Consider the following 16,821-nt stretch of genomic DNA (forward strand, 5'->3'; position numbering starts at 1 on the left):
AGTACCTGATAATATACACACAGCTCACTGCTAGCTGAGAATATACACACAGCTCACTGCTAGCTGAGAATAAACACACAGCTCACTGCTATCTGAGAATATACACATAGCTCACTACTACCTGATAATATACACACAGCTCACTGCTAGCTGAGAATTAACACACAGCTCACTGCTAGCTGAGAATATACACATAGTTCCCTGCTAGCTGAGAATATACACACAGCTTAATACTAGCTGAGAACATACACACAGCTCACTGCTAGCTGAGAATATACACATAGTTCCCTGCTAGCTGAGAATATACACACAGCTCACTGCTAGCTGAGAATAAACACACAGCTCACTGCTAGCTGAGAATAACCACACAGCTCACTGCTAGCTGAGAATAAACACACAGCTCACTGCTAGCTGAGAATAAACACATAGCTCACTGCTAGCTGAGAATAAACACATAGCTCACTGCTAGCTGAGAATAAACACACAGCTCACTGCTAGCTGAGAATAACCACACAGCTCACTGCTTGCTGAGAATAAACACACAGCTCATTGCTAGCTAAGAATATACACATAGCTCACTGCTAGCTGAGAATATACACATAGCTCACTGCTAGCTGAGAATATACACATAGCTCACTGCTAGCTGAGAATATACACAGCTCACTGCAAGCTGAGAATATACACACAGCTCACTGCTAGCTGAGAATATAGACACAGCTCACTGCTAGCTGAGAATATACACATAGTTCACTGCTAGCTGAGAATATACACATAGTTCACTGCTAGCTGAGAATAAACACACAGCTTAATACTAGCTGAGAATATACACACAGCTCACTGCTAGCTAAGAAAATACACATAGCTCACTGCTAGCTGAGAATATACACATAGCTCACTGCTAGCTGAGAATACACACAGCTCACTGCAAGCTGAGAATAAACACACAGTTCACTGCTAGCTGAGAATATACACTCCCGTTTACAGGACTTCTCCAGACTGGCTCCCATCTTGTGGAACTCTCTGCCTCGCTCCACAAGACTCTCTTCTAGTTTTAAAAGCTTCAAGTGCTCCCTAAAGACTCTACTGTTCAGGGACGCATAAAACCTACGCTAACCTTTCTTTATACCAGTTCCTCTCCTCCACTGCAATCCCCTGAACCCTCTTAGCATGTAAGCCTAAAAGTCCAGCTGTCTGTAGATCACCTTCTTAAGAGCTGACTACATCAGTGCAACTCTTGGCAGGGCCCTCTACCCAATAATTGTTTTGTTGTACTCCCCCTTTGTTTATAGCGCTGCGGAATCTGCTGGCGCTCTACAAATAACCGATAATAATAATAATATACACACAGTTTAATACTAGCTGAAAATATACACACAGCTCACTGCTAGCTGAGAATAAACACACAGCTCACTGCTAGCTGATAATAAACACACAGCTCACTGCTAGCTGAGAATAAACACACAGCTCACTGCTAGCTGAGAATATACACACAGCTTAATACTAGCTGAGAATATACACACAGCTCACTGCTAGCTGAGAATAAACACACAGCTCACTACTGGCTGAGAATATACACATAGCTCACTGCTAGCTGAGAATATACACAGCTCACTGCAAGCTAAGAATAAACACACAGCTCACTGCTAGCTGAGAATAAACACACAGCTGAATGCTAGCTGAGACTAAATACACAGCTCACTGCTAGCTGAGAATAAACACACAGCTCACTGCTGATTAAGAATATACACATAGCTCACTGCTAGCTGAGAATTTACACACAGCTCACTGCTAGCTGAGAATAAACAGACAGCTGAAAGCTAGCTGAGAATAAACACACAGCTCACTGCTAGCTGAGAATAAACAGACAGCTGAAAGCTAGCTGAGAATAAACACACAGCTCAATGCTAGCTGAGAATAAACACACAGCTCACTGCTAGCTGAGAATAAACACACAGCTCACTGCTAGCTGAGAATAAACACACAGCTCACTGCTAGCTGAAAATATACACACAGCTAAGAGCTAGCTGACAAAAAATACACACTTCTTAGTGCTAGCTGCGAATATACATAATAGCTCACTGCTAGCTGAGCATATACACATAGCTCACTGCTAGCTGAGAATAAACAAATAGCTCACTAATAGCTGAGAATAAACAGCTCATTGGTAGCTGACCATAAACACACAGCTTACTGCTAACTAAACATATACACACAGCTCACAGCTAGCTGAGAATATATACACAGCTCACTGCTAGCTGAGAATATACACATAGCTCACTGCTAGCTGACAATAAACACACAGCTCACTGCTAACTGACAATAAACACACAGATCACTGCTAACTAAACATATACACACAGCTCACTGCTAACTAAACATATACACACAGCTCACTGCTAACTAAACATACACACACAGCTCACTGCAAGCTGAGAATATACACATAGCTTACTGCTAGCTGAGAATATACACATCGCTTACTGCTAGCTGAGAATATACACACAGCTTACTGCTAGCTAAGAATATACACATCGCTTACTGCTAGCTAAGAATATACACATCGCTTACTACTTGCTGAGAATATACACATCGCTTACTGCTAGCTGAGAATATACACACAGCTCACTGCTAGCTAAGAAAATACACATAGCTCACTGCTAGCTGAGAATATACACACAGCTTACTGCTAGCTGAGAATATACACACAGCTTACTACTAGCTGAGAATATACACACAGCTAACTGCTAGCTGAGAATATACACACAGCTTACTACTAGCTGAGAATATACACACAGCTTACTACTAGCTGAAAATATACACACAGCTCACTGCTAGATGAGAATATACAGAAGGGATAGTGCCACAGCATTGAAATATCACATACAATGCAAAAGCATATACTCTAAGGAAACCCTCTAACCTTAGATAAAATTACTAAAAACAAAAAGGATTCTCAAACACCTATAAAAACAGGTGTGGAGAAAAGTATGCACTGCGCTTCAAATTGAAGCTAAATGTATGTATAGTATCTGAGGTCTCAATAGTTAATTACCAAATGGTATAAAATAATTTAATTATCCAAATATATATTAAAAAACACTGATAAGAGGTACATACATCATACCAAACGTAATCATATATGATCACATAAATAGTTAAAAAACAAATGAGCATAAATGAAGATATGAATTGGTAAACATAAATGAGCATAAGCAATAAGAATAAAAAGTCCAAAGCAATTTTAAATAAAAGAAAGTCCATTTGAAATGCAAACAGCATTGAAGAGTTGTTAGTGCAATAAGCGTTGATAGTGCAATAGGCGTTGAGTGGACAGTGGTTGTCAAGCTGCTTCAAATACAGAGACAGCAAAAAGAAAGATTCTTTTTTTAGCCAAATATATTAAATTCAAGTAAAATGGTGCACGTAATTACTTACACCGGGTAATCTTTTTATGTCTCCAAAACGTGGATTGTGGAGTCCGGTTGTTAGCTACCACCCAGCTCTGTCTGCGGATATCCAATGTTTTTTTTAGGCGCAACTTTTATTTTTCACTCTGTGCAGTACACAGCCGTTCACAGCAAGTAGCCACTATGCAACTACGGATGCCGTGAGTGGTCAAAAAGCTGTAGAAAATAGAGCAACGCGTTTCGGCTTCAACAAGTCTTTTTCAAGCTCTATTCTCACAGTGTTTCCTACTCCAATTTATACCCATCTCCTTAAAGGGATATCATCTTGTATCAAGGGACATTAAGATAGAATACTTAATTAAAAGGATCTCATTTATAATTTGTTAATAAAATCTAGAGAACTTTTATAAATAAATTTATAAATATTTCATATTCAAATTAAAAAAAAAATATTTAAAAGATTGATACTTTGAATTTATAAAAAGTATTTAAATATAAATAGAGATTTGTGGAAATTAATAATCATAAAAAGATGATATACAAGTGGAGAATTCATTATAATATACACAATAATTCATTACACAAATTAGTTCTTAGAAAACATACATGTGAATAAAAATGTGTACATATACATTTGTATTATGTTCCCTTTAAATACATAACTACTCTATAAGATGACAACCTAAATCTAATTCTAAATTTAAACCCTTGGGACTTAGTGTCCCTAGCTGGAATATCCATTTTCCATCTTTTTTTTAATTTCATTGTGTGAATTACCCCCTCTCCATGGGCGTAACCATCTATTTATGCCTATGAATTTAAAATGGTTGAGATTTGCTCCATTACAGTGAAAAATGTGTTTTGGAACCGGGAGATCATTATTTCTTTCTGAATCATGGTGTTCTATTGAAAGAATATGCTCTCTAATTCTATCCCTTAGGGGTCTTTCTGATTCCCCCACGTATTGAACCCCACATTTGCATTCTATTAATAAGATTTCTGTCTGTACATTTAATCATATGGTTAATTTAAAAAAAGTTTCTCCTGTGATATATGATGTTATTTCTTTCTTCTTCATAGCATATTTACACGATTTACACTTATGGCATGGGAAAAACATTTAGTTTAATCCCCCATAAGCCAGACCCTGTACCTAATTCTTTTCTTTAGGTCAGTGGGAGCTAGTCTTGTTTTTAAATTTCTTGCCTTTTTGTAAACCTATTTGAAGTTTGTCTGATAAGAGGGGACCTAGCAGGTCATCGCTTTTTAAAATATTCCAATGTTTTTTTAAAATGTTTTCTATTAAGTATTTATTTCCACTATAGGGAGTAATGAAAGGCATAAAACAGCAGTCTTTAGTTATTTTTTCTTGCTTTTTATCTAGAATAACTTCTCTTTTATAGTTTTGAACCTCATTTCTCACAGTTTCAAGTTCTTTCTCTCTATACCCTCTGTCTATAAACTTCTCTACAAGGATTTTTGACTGAACATCATAATCTGTGATGTGACTACAATTTTTGTTCATTCTAACAAATGACCCTTGGGGATATTCTTTTTCCACAAGTCATGGTGACAGCTCTGTTGATTAATATAATTATTGGCATCTACTTGCTTAAAATATGTTCTTGAATGTAACTTATTTTCTTTAACAAATATCTCTAAATCTAAAAAGTGTATTAGGGAATTACTTCTCTCGCACGTGAATCTTACATTTTTTTATTTATTATTCCTAGAAGTGAAAAATTCATCAAAAATGCTCTTGCTTCCCTGCCAAATAATCAGAATGTCATCTATATACCGCTTATAGGTAACCGGTTTTTCCCCAGCATGCAACCAGCAAGAAACTGTTGTTCCCAATGGCCCATAAATAAATTTGCATAGCTGGGGCAAACCTGGTCCTGATAGCAGTACCTCACTCTTGGTTGTAAAAATTTCACAAAAAGGAAAAGTAGTTATGATGGAGGATAAATCTGATACATTCCAAAATAAAAAAAAATGTTTGTCATTCATTGTTGCATCTGTGTCTAGATAGTATTTGATGGCTTCAATGCCGTCTTCGTGTGATATGCATGTATATAATGAGGCAACATCACATGTTATCAGTATATATTCTTATTTCCAATTAAGATTTCTAACTAGATTTAATACTTCAGTTGAGTCTTTTAAGTAAGATGGTAAAAGTTTTACATGTTTTTGGAGAAAGAGATCAATATATTCTGAGACATTTGCTGTTTTTGAACCAATGCGTGAAATAATAGGCCTCCTAGGGGGATTTGTGATGCTCTTATGGATTTTTGGGAGACAGTATAGTAAAGGTATTCTTGGGTACTTTATTGACAGATATTTACTCTCTTTTTCTGTAAGGATACCATTTTTTCTTCCTAAGTCTAATAAGAGCTCTAACTTTTTGGAATACTCTATAGTTGGATTTTTTTCTATTTTTTTATAAGTGTTATTATCTTCTCGATTATCCTTACATATTTGTATGTATTGTTCCTTATCCGCCTCCCTTATTCGCTGGTTTTATTATTATTTTTTCATCTTTTTCCAATTGGTTTATTGTATTCAACATTTTCTTAGATAAATTACTCTTAATTTTTTCAACTTTTGATATTTCTAAATTTTCAATGTCTTTCAACACCAGCTTTTCAAAAGTTTCAATAGAGGCTCCTTTATCATATTTTGGGTAGAAGTTAGATTTTTGTCTAAGGTTAGTGTGTATATATTTATCTTTGTTTTGATCATTAAGTTGAAAGCTTATTTCTGGTCCTTTTTTCAGGAACAATCTTTTTACAGTCATTTTGCGAATAAACTTGTGTGCATCAATATATGCATCAATAATTCTTCTTGTGGTTTAGTTAGAATTTTTGTACTTAAATTAAAAATCCCCTTATTACCCATTAGATTACTATCTGTGTCACTTTGCTATTTTTTGTTGTTTCTCCTATGTCCTCCTGCCTTTCCTCTTTTTCTGAGGCTCGTCTTTTTCTTCCTTCCCTTTGCGGTAGTTGTTTTGTATTTGTTGTTGGGTCTAATTCTAAAAAAGATCTTTGTTTAATCTCTGTCTGTTTCTTTTTCTCATTCGCTTTGTATCCCCCTGATGTGCCTGTTCTAGATTCTGATAGTATTTTGAATCTGTTGGACATGTGTATTCCTGGTGTATTAGGTGTGTAAATGTGGTCCCTGGTGTTACCTCTAGGGTTTGCTTGTTTCCAATGTTGATTTGTATTACTAGAGTAATTTCTGTCATTGCACTGTTGGTGTTGCCTATTCTCAAAAGCCCTATCGTTTCTGTTTTCAAAGGTAACATCAGGGACCACATTTACACACCTAATACACCAGGAATACACATGTCCAACAGATTTGAAATACTATCAGAATCTAGACCAGGCACATCAGGGGGATACAAAGCTAATTTGAAAAAGAAACAGACCGAGAATAAACAAAGAACTTTTTTAGAATTAGGCCCAACAACAAATACAAAACAACTTCCACAAAGGGAAGGAAGAAAAAGACGAGCTTTAGAAAGAGAGGAAAGAGAGGAGGACATAGGAGAAACAACAAAAAATAGCAAAGTGACACAGATGGTAATCTAATGGGTAATAAGGGGATTTTTAATTTAAGTAAAACAAATCTAACTAAACCACAAGAAGAAATATTAAGTAAAGTTTAAACATTTGCACCAACCACAAAACTAAATAGGTTTGGCACATATATTAATGCACACAAGTTTATACGCAAACTGACTGTAAAAAGAGGGTTCCTGAAAAAAGGACCAGAAATAAGCTATCAACTTAATGATCAAAACAAAGATAAATATATACACACAACCTTAGACAAAAATCTAACTTCTACCCAAAATATGATAAAGGAGCCTCTATTGAAACGTTTGAAAAGCTGGTGTTGAAAGACATTGAAAATTTAGAAAAATCAAAAGTTGAAAAAATTAATTTATCTAAGAAAATGTTGAATACAATAAACCAATTGGAAAAATGTGGAATTGTTATAATGGATAAGGAACAATACATACAAATATGTAAGGATAATCTAGAAGATAATAACACGTAAAAAAATTAGAAAAAAATCCAACTATAGAGAATTCCAAAAAGTTAGAGCTCTTATTAGACTTAGGAAGAAAAATGGTATCCTTACAGAAAAAGAGAGTAAATATCTGTCAATAAAGTACCCAAGAATACCTTTACTATACTGTCTCCCAAAAATCCATAAGAGCATCACAAATCCCCCTGGGAGGCCTATTATTTCACGCATTGGTTCAATAACAGCAAATGTCTCAGAATATATTGATCTCTTTCTCCAAAAACATGTAAAACTTTTACCATCTTACTTAAAAGACTCAACTGAAGTATTAAATCTAGTTAGAAATCTTAATTGGAAAGAAGAATATATACTGATAACATGTGATGTTGCCTCATTATATACATGCATATCACACGAAGACGGCATTGAAGCCATCAAATACTATCTAGACACAGATGCAACAATGAATAACACATTTTTTTTATTTTGGAATGTATCAGATTTATCCTCCATCATAACTACTTTCCATTTTTACAACCAAGAGTGAGGTACTGCTATAGGGACAAGGTTTTCCCCCAGCTATGCAAATTTATTTATGGGCCTTTAGGAACAAAAGTTTTTTGCTGGTTGCATGCTGGGGAAAAACCTGGTTACCTATAAGCGGTATATAGATGATATTCTGATTATTTAGCAGGGAAGCGAGAGCAGTTTTGATGAATTTTTCACATCTATGAATAATAAATTTAAAAAATTAAGATTTACGTGCGAGAAAAGTAATTCCCTAATACACTTTTTAGATTTAGAGATATTTGTTAAAGAAAATAAGTTACATTCAAGAACATATTTTAAGCAAGTAGATGCTAATAATAATATTCATCAACAGAGTTGCCACCATGACTTGTGGAAAAAGAATATCCCTAAGGGTCAATTTGTTAGAATGACGAAAAATTGTAGTAACATCATAGATTATGATGTTCAGTCAACAAATCCTTGTAGAGAAGTTTATAGACAGAGGGTATAGAGAGAAAAAACAGTTACCTATAAGCGGTATATAGATGACATTCTGATTATTTGGCAGGGAAGCGAGAGCAGTTTTGATGAATTTTTCACATCTAGGAATAAGAACTCAAAATATTTAAGATTCACATGCAAGAAAAGTAATTCCCTAATACACTTTTTAGATTTAGAGATATTTGTTAAAGAAAATAAGTTACTTTCAAGAACATATTTTAAGCAAGTAGATGCCAATAATTATATTCATCAACAGAGCTGCCACCATGACTTGTGGAAAAAGAATATCCCTAAGGGTCAATTTGTTAGAATGAACAAAAATTGTAGTCACATCATAGATTATGATGTTCAGTCAAAAATCTTTGTAGAGAAGTTTATAGACAGAGGGTATAGAGAGAAAGAACTTGAAACTGTGAGAAATGAGGTTCGAAACTATAAAAGAGAAGTTATTCTAGATAAAAAGAAAGAAAAAATAACTAAAGACTGCTGTTTTATGCCTTTCATTACTCCCTATAGTGGAAATAAATACTTAATAGAAAACATTTAAAAAAAACATTGGAATATTTTAAAAAGCGATGACCTGCTAGGTCCCCTCTTATCAGACAAACTTCAAATAGGTTTACAAAAAGGCAAGAAATTTAAAAACAAGACTAGCTCCCACTGACCTAAAGAAAAGAATTAGGTACAGGGTCTGGCTTATGGGGGATTAAACTAAATGTTTTTCCCATGCCATAAGTGTAAATCGTGTAAATATGCTATGAAGAAGAAAGAAATAACATCATATATCACAGGAGAAACTTTTTTTAAATTAACCATATGATTAAATGTACAGACAGAAATGTCATCTATTTAATAGAATGCAAATGTGGGGTTCAATACGTGGGAGAATCAGAAATACCCCTAAGGGATAGAATTAGAGAGCATATTCTTTCAATAGAACACCATGATTCAGAAAGAAATAATGATCTCCCGGTCCCAAAAAACATTTTTCACTGTAATGGAGCAAATCTCAATCATTTTAAATTCATGGGCATAGATAGATGGTTACGCCCATGGAGAGGGGGTAATTCACACAATGAAGTTTTAAAAAAAAGAGGGAAAATGGATATTCCAGCTAGGAACACTAAGTCCCAAGGGTTTAAATTTAGAATTAGATTTAGGTTGTCATCTTATAGAGTAGTTATGTATTTAAAGGGAACATAATACAAATGTATATGTAAACATTTTTATTCACATGTATGTTTTCTAAGAACTAATTTGTGTAATGAATTATTGTGTATATTATAATGAATTATCCACTTGTATATCATCTTTTTTGTGATTATTAATTTCCACAAATCTCTATTTTTAAATATTGATATATAAATACTTTTTATAAATTCAAAGTATCAATCTTTTAAATATTTCTATTTTAATTTGAATATAAAATAAAAGTTCTCTAGATTTTATTAACGGATTATAAATGAGATCCTATAAATGAAGTATTCTATCTTAATGTCCCTTGATACAAGATAATATCCCTTTAAGGAGATGGGTATAAATTGGAGTAGGAAACACTGTGAGAATAGAGCTTGAGAAAGACTTGTTGAAGCTGAAACGTATTGCTCTATTTTCTACAGCTTTTTGACCCATCACGGTATCCGTAGTTGCATAGTGGCTACTTGCTGTTAACGGCTGTTTACTGCACAGAGTGAAAACTAAAAGCTGCGCCTAATAAACCATTGGATATCAGCAGAAGGAGCTGGGTGGTAGCTAACAACCGGACTCCACAATCCACGTTTGGGAGACATAAAAAGATTACCCGGTGTAAGTAATTACGTGCACCATTTTACTTGAATTTAATACATTTGCCTAAAAAAGGATCTTTCTTTTTGCTGTCTCTGTATTTGCAGGAACTTGACAACCACTGTCCACTCAACGCCTATTGCACTATCAACGCTTATTGCACTAACAACTCTTCAATGCTGTTTGCATTGGAAATTGACTTTCTTTTATTTTAAATTGCATTGGACTTTTTATTATTATTGCTTATGCTCATTTATGTTTACCAATTCATATGTTCATTTATGCTCATTTGTTTTTTAACTAGTTATGCGATCATATAGGATTGTGTTCTTGTTTTTATTTATGTTTGGTATGATTTATGTACCTCTTATCAGTGTTTTTTAATATATATTTGGATAATTAAATTCTTTTATACCATTTGGTAATTAACTATTAAGACCTCAGATACTATACATACATTTAGCTTCAATTTGAAGTACAGTGCATACTTTTCTCTACACCTGTTTTTATAGGTGTTTTAGAATCCTTTTTGCTTTTAGCAGAGAATATACATACAGCTCACTGCTAGCTGAGAATATACACCCAGCTCACTGCTAGCTGAAAATAAACACAAAGCTCACTGCTAGCTGAGAATAAACACACAGCTCACTGCTAGCTGAGAATATACACAGCTCACTAGTAGTTGAGGATAAACACACAGCTCACTGAAAACTGAGAATCAACACACAGCTCATTGCTAGCTGACAATAAACACACAGCTTACTACTAACTAAACATATACACCCAGCTCACTGCTAGCTGAGAATGTACACACAGCTCACTAATAGCTGAGAATATACACATAGCTTACTACTAGCTGAGAATATACACATAGCTTACTACTAGCTGAGAATATACACATAGCTAATTTCCAGCTGAGAATATACACACAGCTCACTGCTAACTGAGAATATACACATAGCTCACTTCTAGCTGAGAATATATACGTAGCTCACTGCTAGCTGAGAATATACACACACCTAACTGCTAGCTGAGATTAGAATAACACAGCTTACTGCTAGCTGAGAAAAAAAACATATCTAACTGCTAGCTGAGAACATACACACAGCTCACTGCTAGCTGAGAATAAACACACAGCTCACTGCTAGCTGAGAATAAACACACAGCTCACTGCTAGCTGAGAATAAACACACAGCTCACTGCTAGCTGAGAATATACACACAGCTCACTGCTAGCTGAGAATAAACACACAGCTCACTGCTAGCTGATAATATACACACAGCTAACTGCTAGCTGAGAATATACACACAGCTCACTGCTAGCTGATAATATACACACAGCTAACTGCTAGCTGAGAATAAACACACAGCTCACTGCTAGCTGAGAATATACACATAGCTCACTGCTAGCTGAGAATAAACACACAGCTTGCTGCTATATGAGAATAAACACTCAGTTCTCTGCTAGCTGAGAATGAACACACAGCTCGCTGCTAGCTGAGAATAAACACACAGCTCACTAGTAGTTGAGAATATACAAACAGCTGACTGCTATCTGAGAATAAACACACAGCTCACTGCTAGCTAAGAATATACACACATAGCTCACTGCTAGCTGAGAATATACACAGCTCACTGCTAGCTAAGAATATACACACATAGCTCACTGCTAGCTGAGAATATACACAGCTCACTAGTAGTTGAGGATAAACTCACAGCTCACTGCAAACTGAGAACACACAGCTCACTGCTAGTTGAGAATAAACAAACAGCTCACTACTAGTTGACAATAAACACACAGCTCACTGCTAGCTGAGAATATACACAGCTAGCTGAGAATAAATAAATAGCTCACTGCAAGCTGAGAATAAACACATAGCTCACTAGTAGAGGAGAATATACACATAGCTCACTGCTAGCTGAGAATATACACAGCTCACTAGTAGTTGAGGATAAACACACAGCTCCCTGCAAACTGAGAACACACAGCTCACTGCTAGTTGAGAATAAACAAACAGCTCACTAGTAGTTGACAATAAACACACAGCTCACTGCTAGCTGAGAATATACACAGCTAGCTGAGAATAAATAAATAGCTCACTGCAAGCTGAGAATAAACACATAGCTCACTAGTAGATGAGAATATACACATAGCTCACTGCTGGCTGAGAATATACACAGCTCACTAGTAGTTGAGGATAAACACGCAGCTCACTCTAAAGCTGAGAATAAACACACAGCTCACTGCTAGCAGATAATATACACACAGCTCACTGCTAGCTCAGAATAAACACACAGCTGACTTTATCTGAGAATATACACATAGCTCACTACTAGCTGAGAATATACACATAGCTCACTGCTAGCTGAGAATTAACACACAGCTCAATGCTAGCTGAGAATAAATACACAGCTCACTGCTAGCTGAGAATAAACACATAGCTCCCTGCTAGCTGAGAATAAACACACAGCTCAGTAGTAGTTGAGAATAAACACAAAGCTCACTAGTAGTTGAGAATATACACAAAGTTCACTAGTATTTGAGAATAAACACACAACTCAGTAGTAGTTGAGAATAAACCCATAGCTCACTGCTATCTGAGAATAAACACACAGCTCGCTGTTATCTGAGGATATACACACAGCTCACTGCAAGCTGAGAATAAACACACAGCTCGCTGCTAGCTGAGAATATACATACAGCTCTTTGCTAGCTGAGAATAAACACATTGCTCACTGCTAAGAATAAACACATAGCACACTGGTAGCTGAGAACACACAGCTCACTGCTAATTGAGAATAAACACATAGCTTACTGCTAGCTGAGAAAATACACATCGCTCACTAGTAGTTGAGAATAAACACACAGCTCACTAGTAGTTGAGAATAAACACATAGCTCACTGCTAGCTGCGAATAAACACACAGCTCAGTAGTAGTTGAGAATATACACACAGCTCACAGCTAGCTGAGAATAAACACATAGCTCACTGCTAGCTGAAAATAAATACATATCTGACGGCTAGCTGGGAATATACACATAGCTGACTGATAGCTGATAATATACACATAGCTCACTGCTAGCTGAGAATAAACACATAGCTCACTGCTAGCTGAGAATAAACATAGCACACTGCTAGCTGAGAATAAACATACAGCTCACTGCTAACTGAGAATAAACACATAGCTTACTGCTAGCTGAGAATAAACACACAGCTCACTAGTAGTTGAGAATAAATACACAGCTCACTAGTAGTTGAGAATAAACACACAGCTCACTAGTAGTTGAGAATAAACACACAGCTCACTAGTAGTTGAGAATAAACACACAGCTCACTAGTAGTTGAGAATAAATACACAGCTCACTAGTAGTTGAGAATAAACACACAGCTCACTAGTAGTTGAGAATAAATACACAGCTCACTAGTAGTTGAGAATAAATACACAGCTCACTAGTAGTTGAGAATAAACACACAGCTCACTAGTAGTTGAGAATAAACACACAGCTCAGTAGTAGTCAAAAATAAACACATAGCTCACTGCTAACTGCGAATAAACACACAGCTCAGAAGTAGTTGATAATATACACACAGCTCACTGCTAGCTGAGAATAAACACATAGCTCACTGCTTGTTGAGAATAAACACATAGCTGACTGCTAGCTGAGAATAAACACACAGCTCAGTAGTAGTTGAGAATAAACACACAGCTCAGTAGTAGTTAAGAATATACACACAGCTCACTAGTAGTTGAGAATAAACACATAGCTCATTAGTAGTTGAAAATAAACACACAGCCCACTGCTAGCTGAGCATATACACATGGCTATGAGATCCCTTACTAACCAACATAAATTGTATACACATTGGTCATACTAATAAACATATCCTGTCTTATTCCTATTACTGCAAACAGCCCATGTGCCGTCTTCTGAGCTATAAAGTTGCTCCTACAACATAGCGCAGGTTATTTATTAAGTTCGTTAAAAACTAAGAAAGAAAATCTACTCACCTTTCTCCAAGAGATGGAGGGGAAAGGATCCCCTGCAGCTGCACAAGGCATCAACAGCTCCCTTCCGGCCTCTTGTCTATACTCCCAGCCGGGCAGCACCGTGAAATAGGGCGGGTCCTAAAAACAACGGCACAGGTTATCATTTGCGCTGGAGCATTTTGAAAAAAGCTTGCAGTTTAAACGGTCATAATAAATGATATCATTAAATGGATATGATACACAAAAACATTTCTCTAACATTTTTAAAAAAAATGTTAACATCTATTACAGTGGCGGGGGGGGGGGGGTTTCTTTAAAAAGAGATGTTCCTGTGCTGAAAAAAACAACTTTCTTTGAGTTTCTGGGAATTAATTTTAGTCAATCATGTATTTCCTGGTAATGTCACATTAACTTTACACTACTTTTACTTATATACATGTGTTTTTCTATTAGGGTAAAAATGGTTTGCGTATTTTGACAAAATGCTGCCACGTTTTAGTTTGCAAGAAAAAAAACCCAGTGAGATCTGAAGGGGAAAATGATTATAGAGTACGTCAGACCTGGAGGAAGAAATGTCAGCTACAACCATGGAATTTCAACTATGCCCATGGAGGCGCAAAATTCATTTTACATTAACCCCTTAAGGACGGGTCCGTTCAGACTAAGGGGCTGATTTATCAGTGCTTCAACTGATAATGCACAGGAATTATGCGTCAAATTAGACGCCAAGTTGATCCGTTAACACAGCGTCAACATCATCAAATGTTGAAATGTTTGACATAATATACGCTCCCGTGAGATCAATACGATGCAAATCGATGCTCACGTTATTTGAGCGTAATACTGATGATCCGGCGTCACATTCGACTCTATATGACCCTCTTGCCAATTCATCAAACATTCAACAGGTACGCAAACATCTATTCCGATGCAGCAAACCTATCGTTCAAACCGCCACCTTTAAGGCCGCGAATGCCATAGAAATCAATGGGAGTCTGAAAACACAGAAAGGTTATGTTCGATGCTGTTTGTCTTAGCAGACAGTTAACAATGAACATGCAGAATACGTTTAAAATGGCAATAATTTTTCGACGCGGAAGGAGGATATTAATGAACCATCTGAATCATGAAATATAATAAAAATGTTTCATGTTCCTTTAACCTTTTGTGATACAAAAATATTTTAACATGGTAAAAGTAAATTAGAAAGTTGATTAAAATTGGATACTCTGTTCTAAATCATAAGACAAAATATGGGTTTGATGTCCTTTTAAGTTGACAAACAGAAACCCAGATCTGCCCTTATTACTAAATAAAATCAACTAGGGAGTTCATTACAAAGCAAGGAAACAAGTTATTATTTATACAGGAATAAAAAAAAGGAACACAGTCCCTGACATTTTCAGGAGATTAATAAACCAGCAACAGGCTGCACAAGTAGAGGAGCGTCAACAAAGACGCATAAGAGTGCCAAGAGTATTTCTCCCAACAATTGGTTTATATCCTTTGAGTGAAAAGGATGAACTCTTTTCACTAGTAGATGTTGTCAAACGTATGGTGATAAAATAGAACAAAAGAGATATTACATAATATATTTAGATAACCAAAGAGTATAACTTAATTTGTTAATAATATTTTGCGTCATGTTTAAAGCATGGAACAACTACTCCAGGAGAAATGCATAATTACGTGATTAATTAAATAAGCGAATCAAAAGTTAATATATGTTTTCTACTCTCAATAACTAATTGAATTGGTCAATACTGTTGGAGTTGGTGTTGCGGTAGTAGTTAGAGTTAGAGACGACAAAAAAGGGATTATAAGATTCATGAGATGATGGGATGCTTTTTTAGATTCTGTATTATAATTGCTAAGACATACAATGGCTGTCACTTTCACTTCATGAACAATTGGTTGTCACATGAACATAACCAAAAAAGATCAGACAATTTATTAATAAGAAAGTACATAATTAGTCAGCATTTGTTAGAGTATTATAATCAAATAAAATCTGCAAATTATGTTTGATTCAATATAATCTTAAGCAGAAAGGGATAGTCTACACTGGCATGATTCACATAAAGCAGCAATAATAATGACCTCTATAATGTTTTCCGATTATCATTGTTTGATTCCTTCTCTTGAACTGTTTTAGAATTTAAAGGTTTAAAGGGACACTCAGGTTAAATTAAATTTTCATGATTCAGATACAGCATGTAATTTTAAACAACTTTCCAATTTACTTCCATTAAAAACAATGTGCACAGTCTTTTATATTTACAATTTTTGAGTCACCAGATCCTACTGAGCATGTGCAAGAATTCACAGGGGTCTACCTATAAAGCTCTGAATGGAGCTTGATGCCCCGTGTTTCTGGCGAGCCTGCAGGCTCACCAGAAACAGCAGTTATGAAGCAGCGGTCACAAAGACCGCTGCTCCATAACCTGTCCGCCTGCTCTGAGCAGGCAGACACACATCGCCGGAAATCAATCTGATCGAGTACGATCGGGTTGATTGACACCCCCTGCTGGCGGCCTATTGCAGGGGGCGGCATTGCACCAGCAGCTCTTGTGAGCTGCTGGTGCAATGCTG

General features: G+C 35.8%; 1 protein-coding gene across 1 annotated transcript in view; it reads right to left on the bottom strand.

Moving 5' to 3' along the window:
• The window catches only part of LOC128639024 (protein turtle homolog B-like), a 135,493-nt gene that overhangs the window by 63,826 nt on the left and 54,846 nt on the right, over positions 1–16,821 (bottom strand). Inside the window, exon 10 of the mRNA XM_053691164.1 lies at positions 14,251–14,367. Coding sequence (XP_053547139.1) covers positions 14,251–14,367 — 117 coding nt within the window. The remainder of the gene's footprint in view (positions 1–14,250; positions 14,368–16,821) is intronic.

This window comes from Bombina bombina, chromosome 8 (assembly GCF_027579735.1).
Source record: "Bombina bombina isolate aBomBom1 chromosome 8, aBomBom1.pri, whole genome shotgun sequence".
In the NCBI taxonomy this organism is placed as follows: domain Eukaryota; kingdom Metazoa; phylum Chordata; class Amphibia; order Anura; family Bombinatoridae; genus Bombina; species Bombina bombina.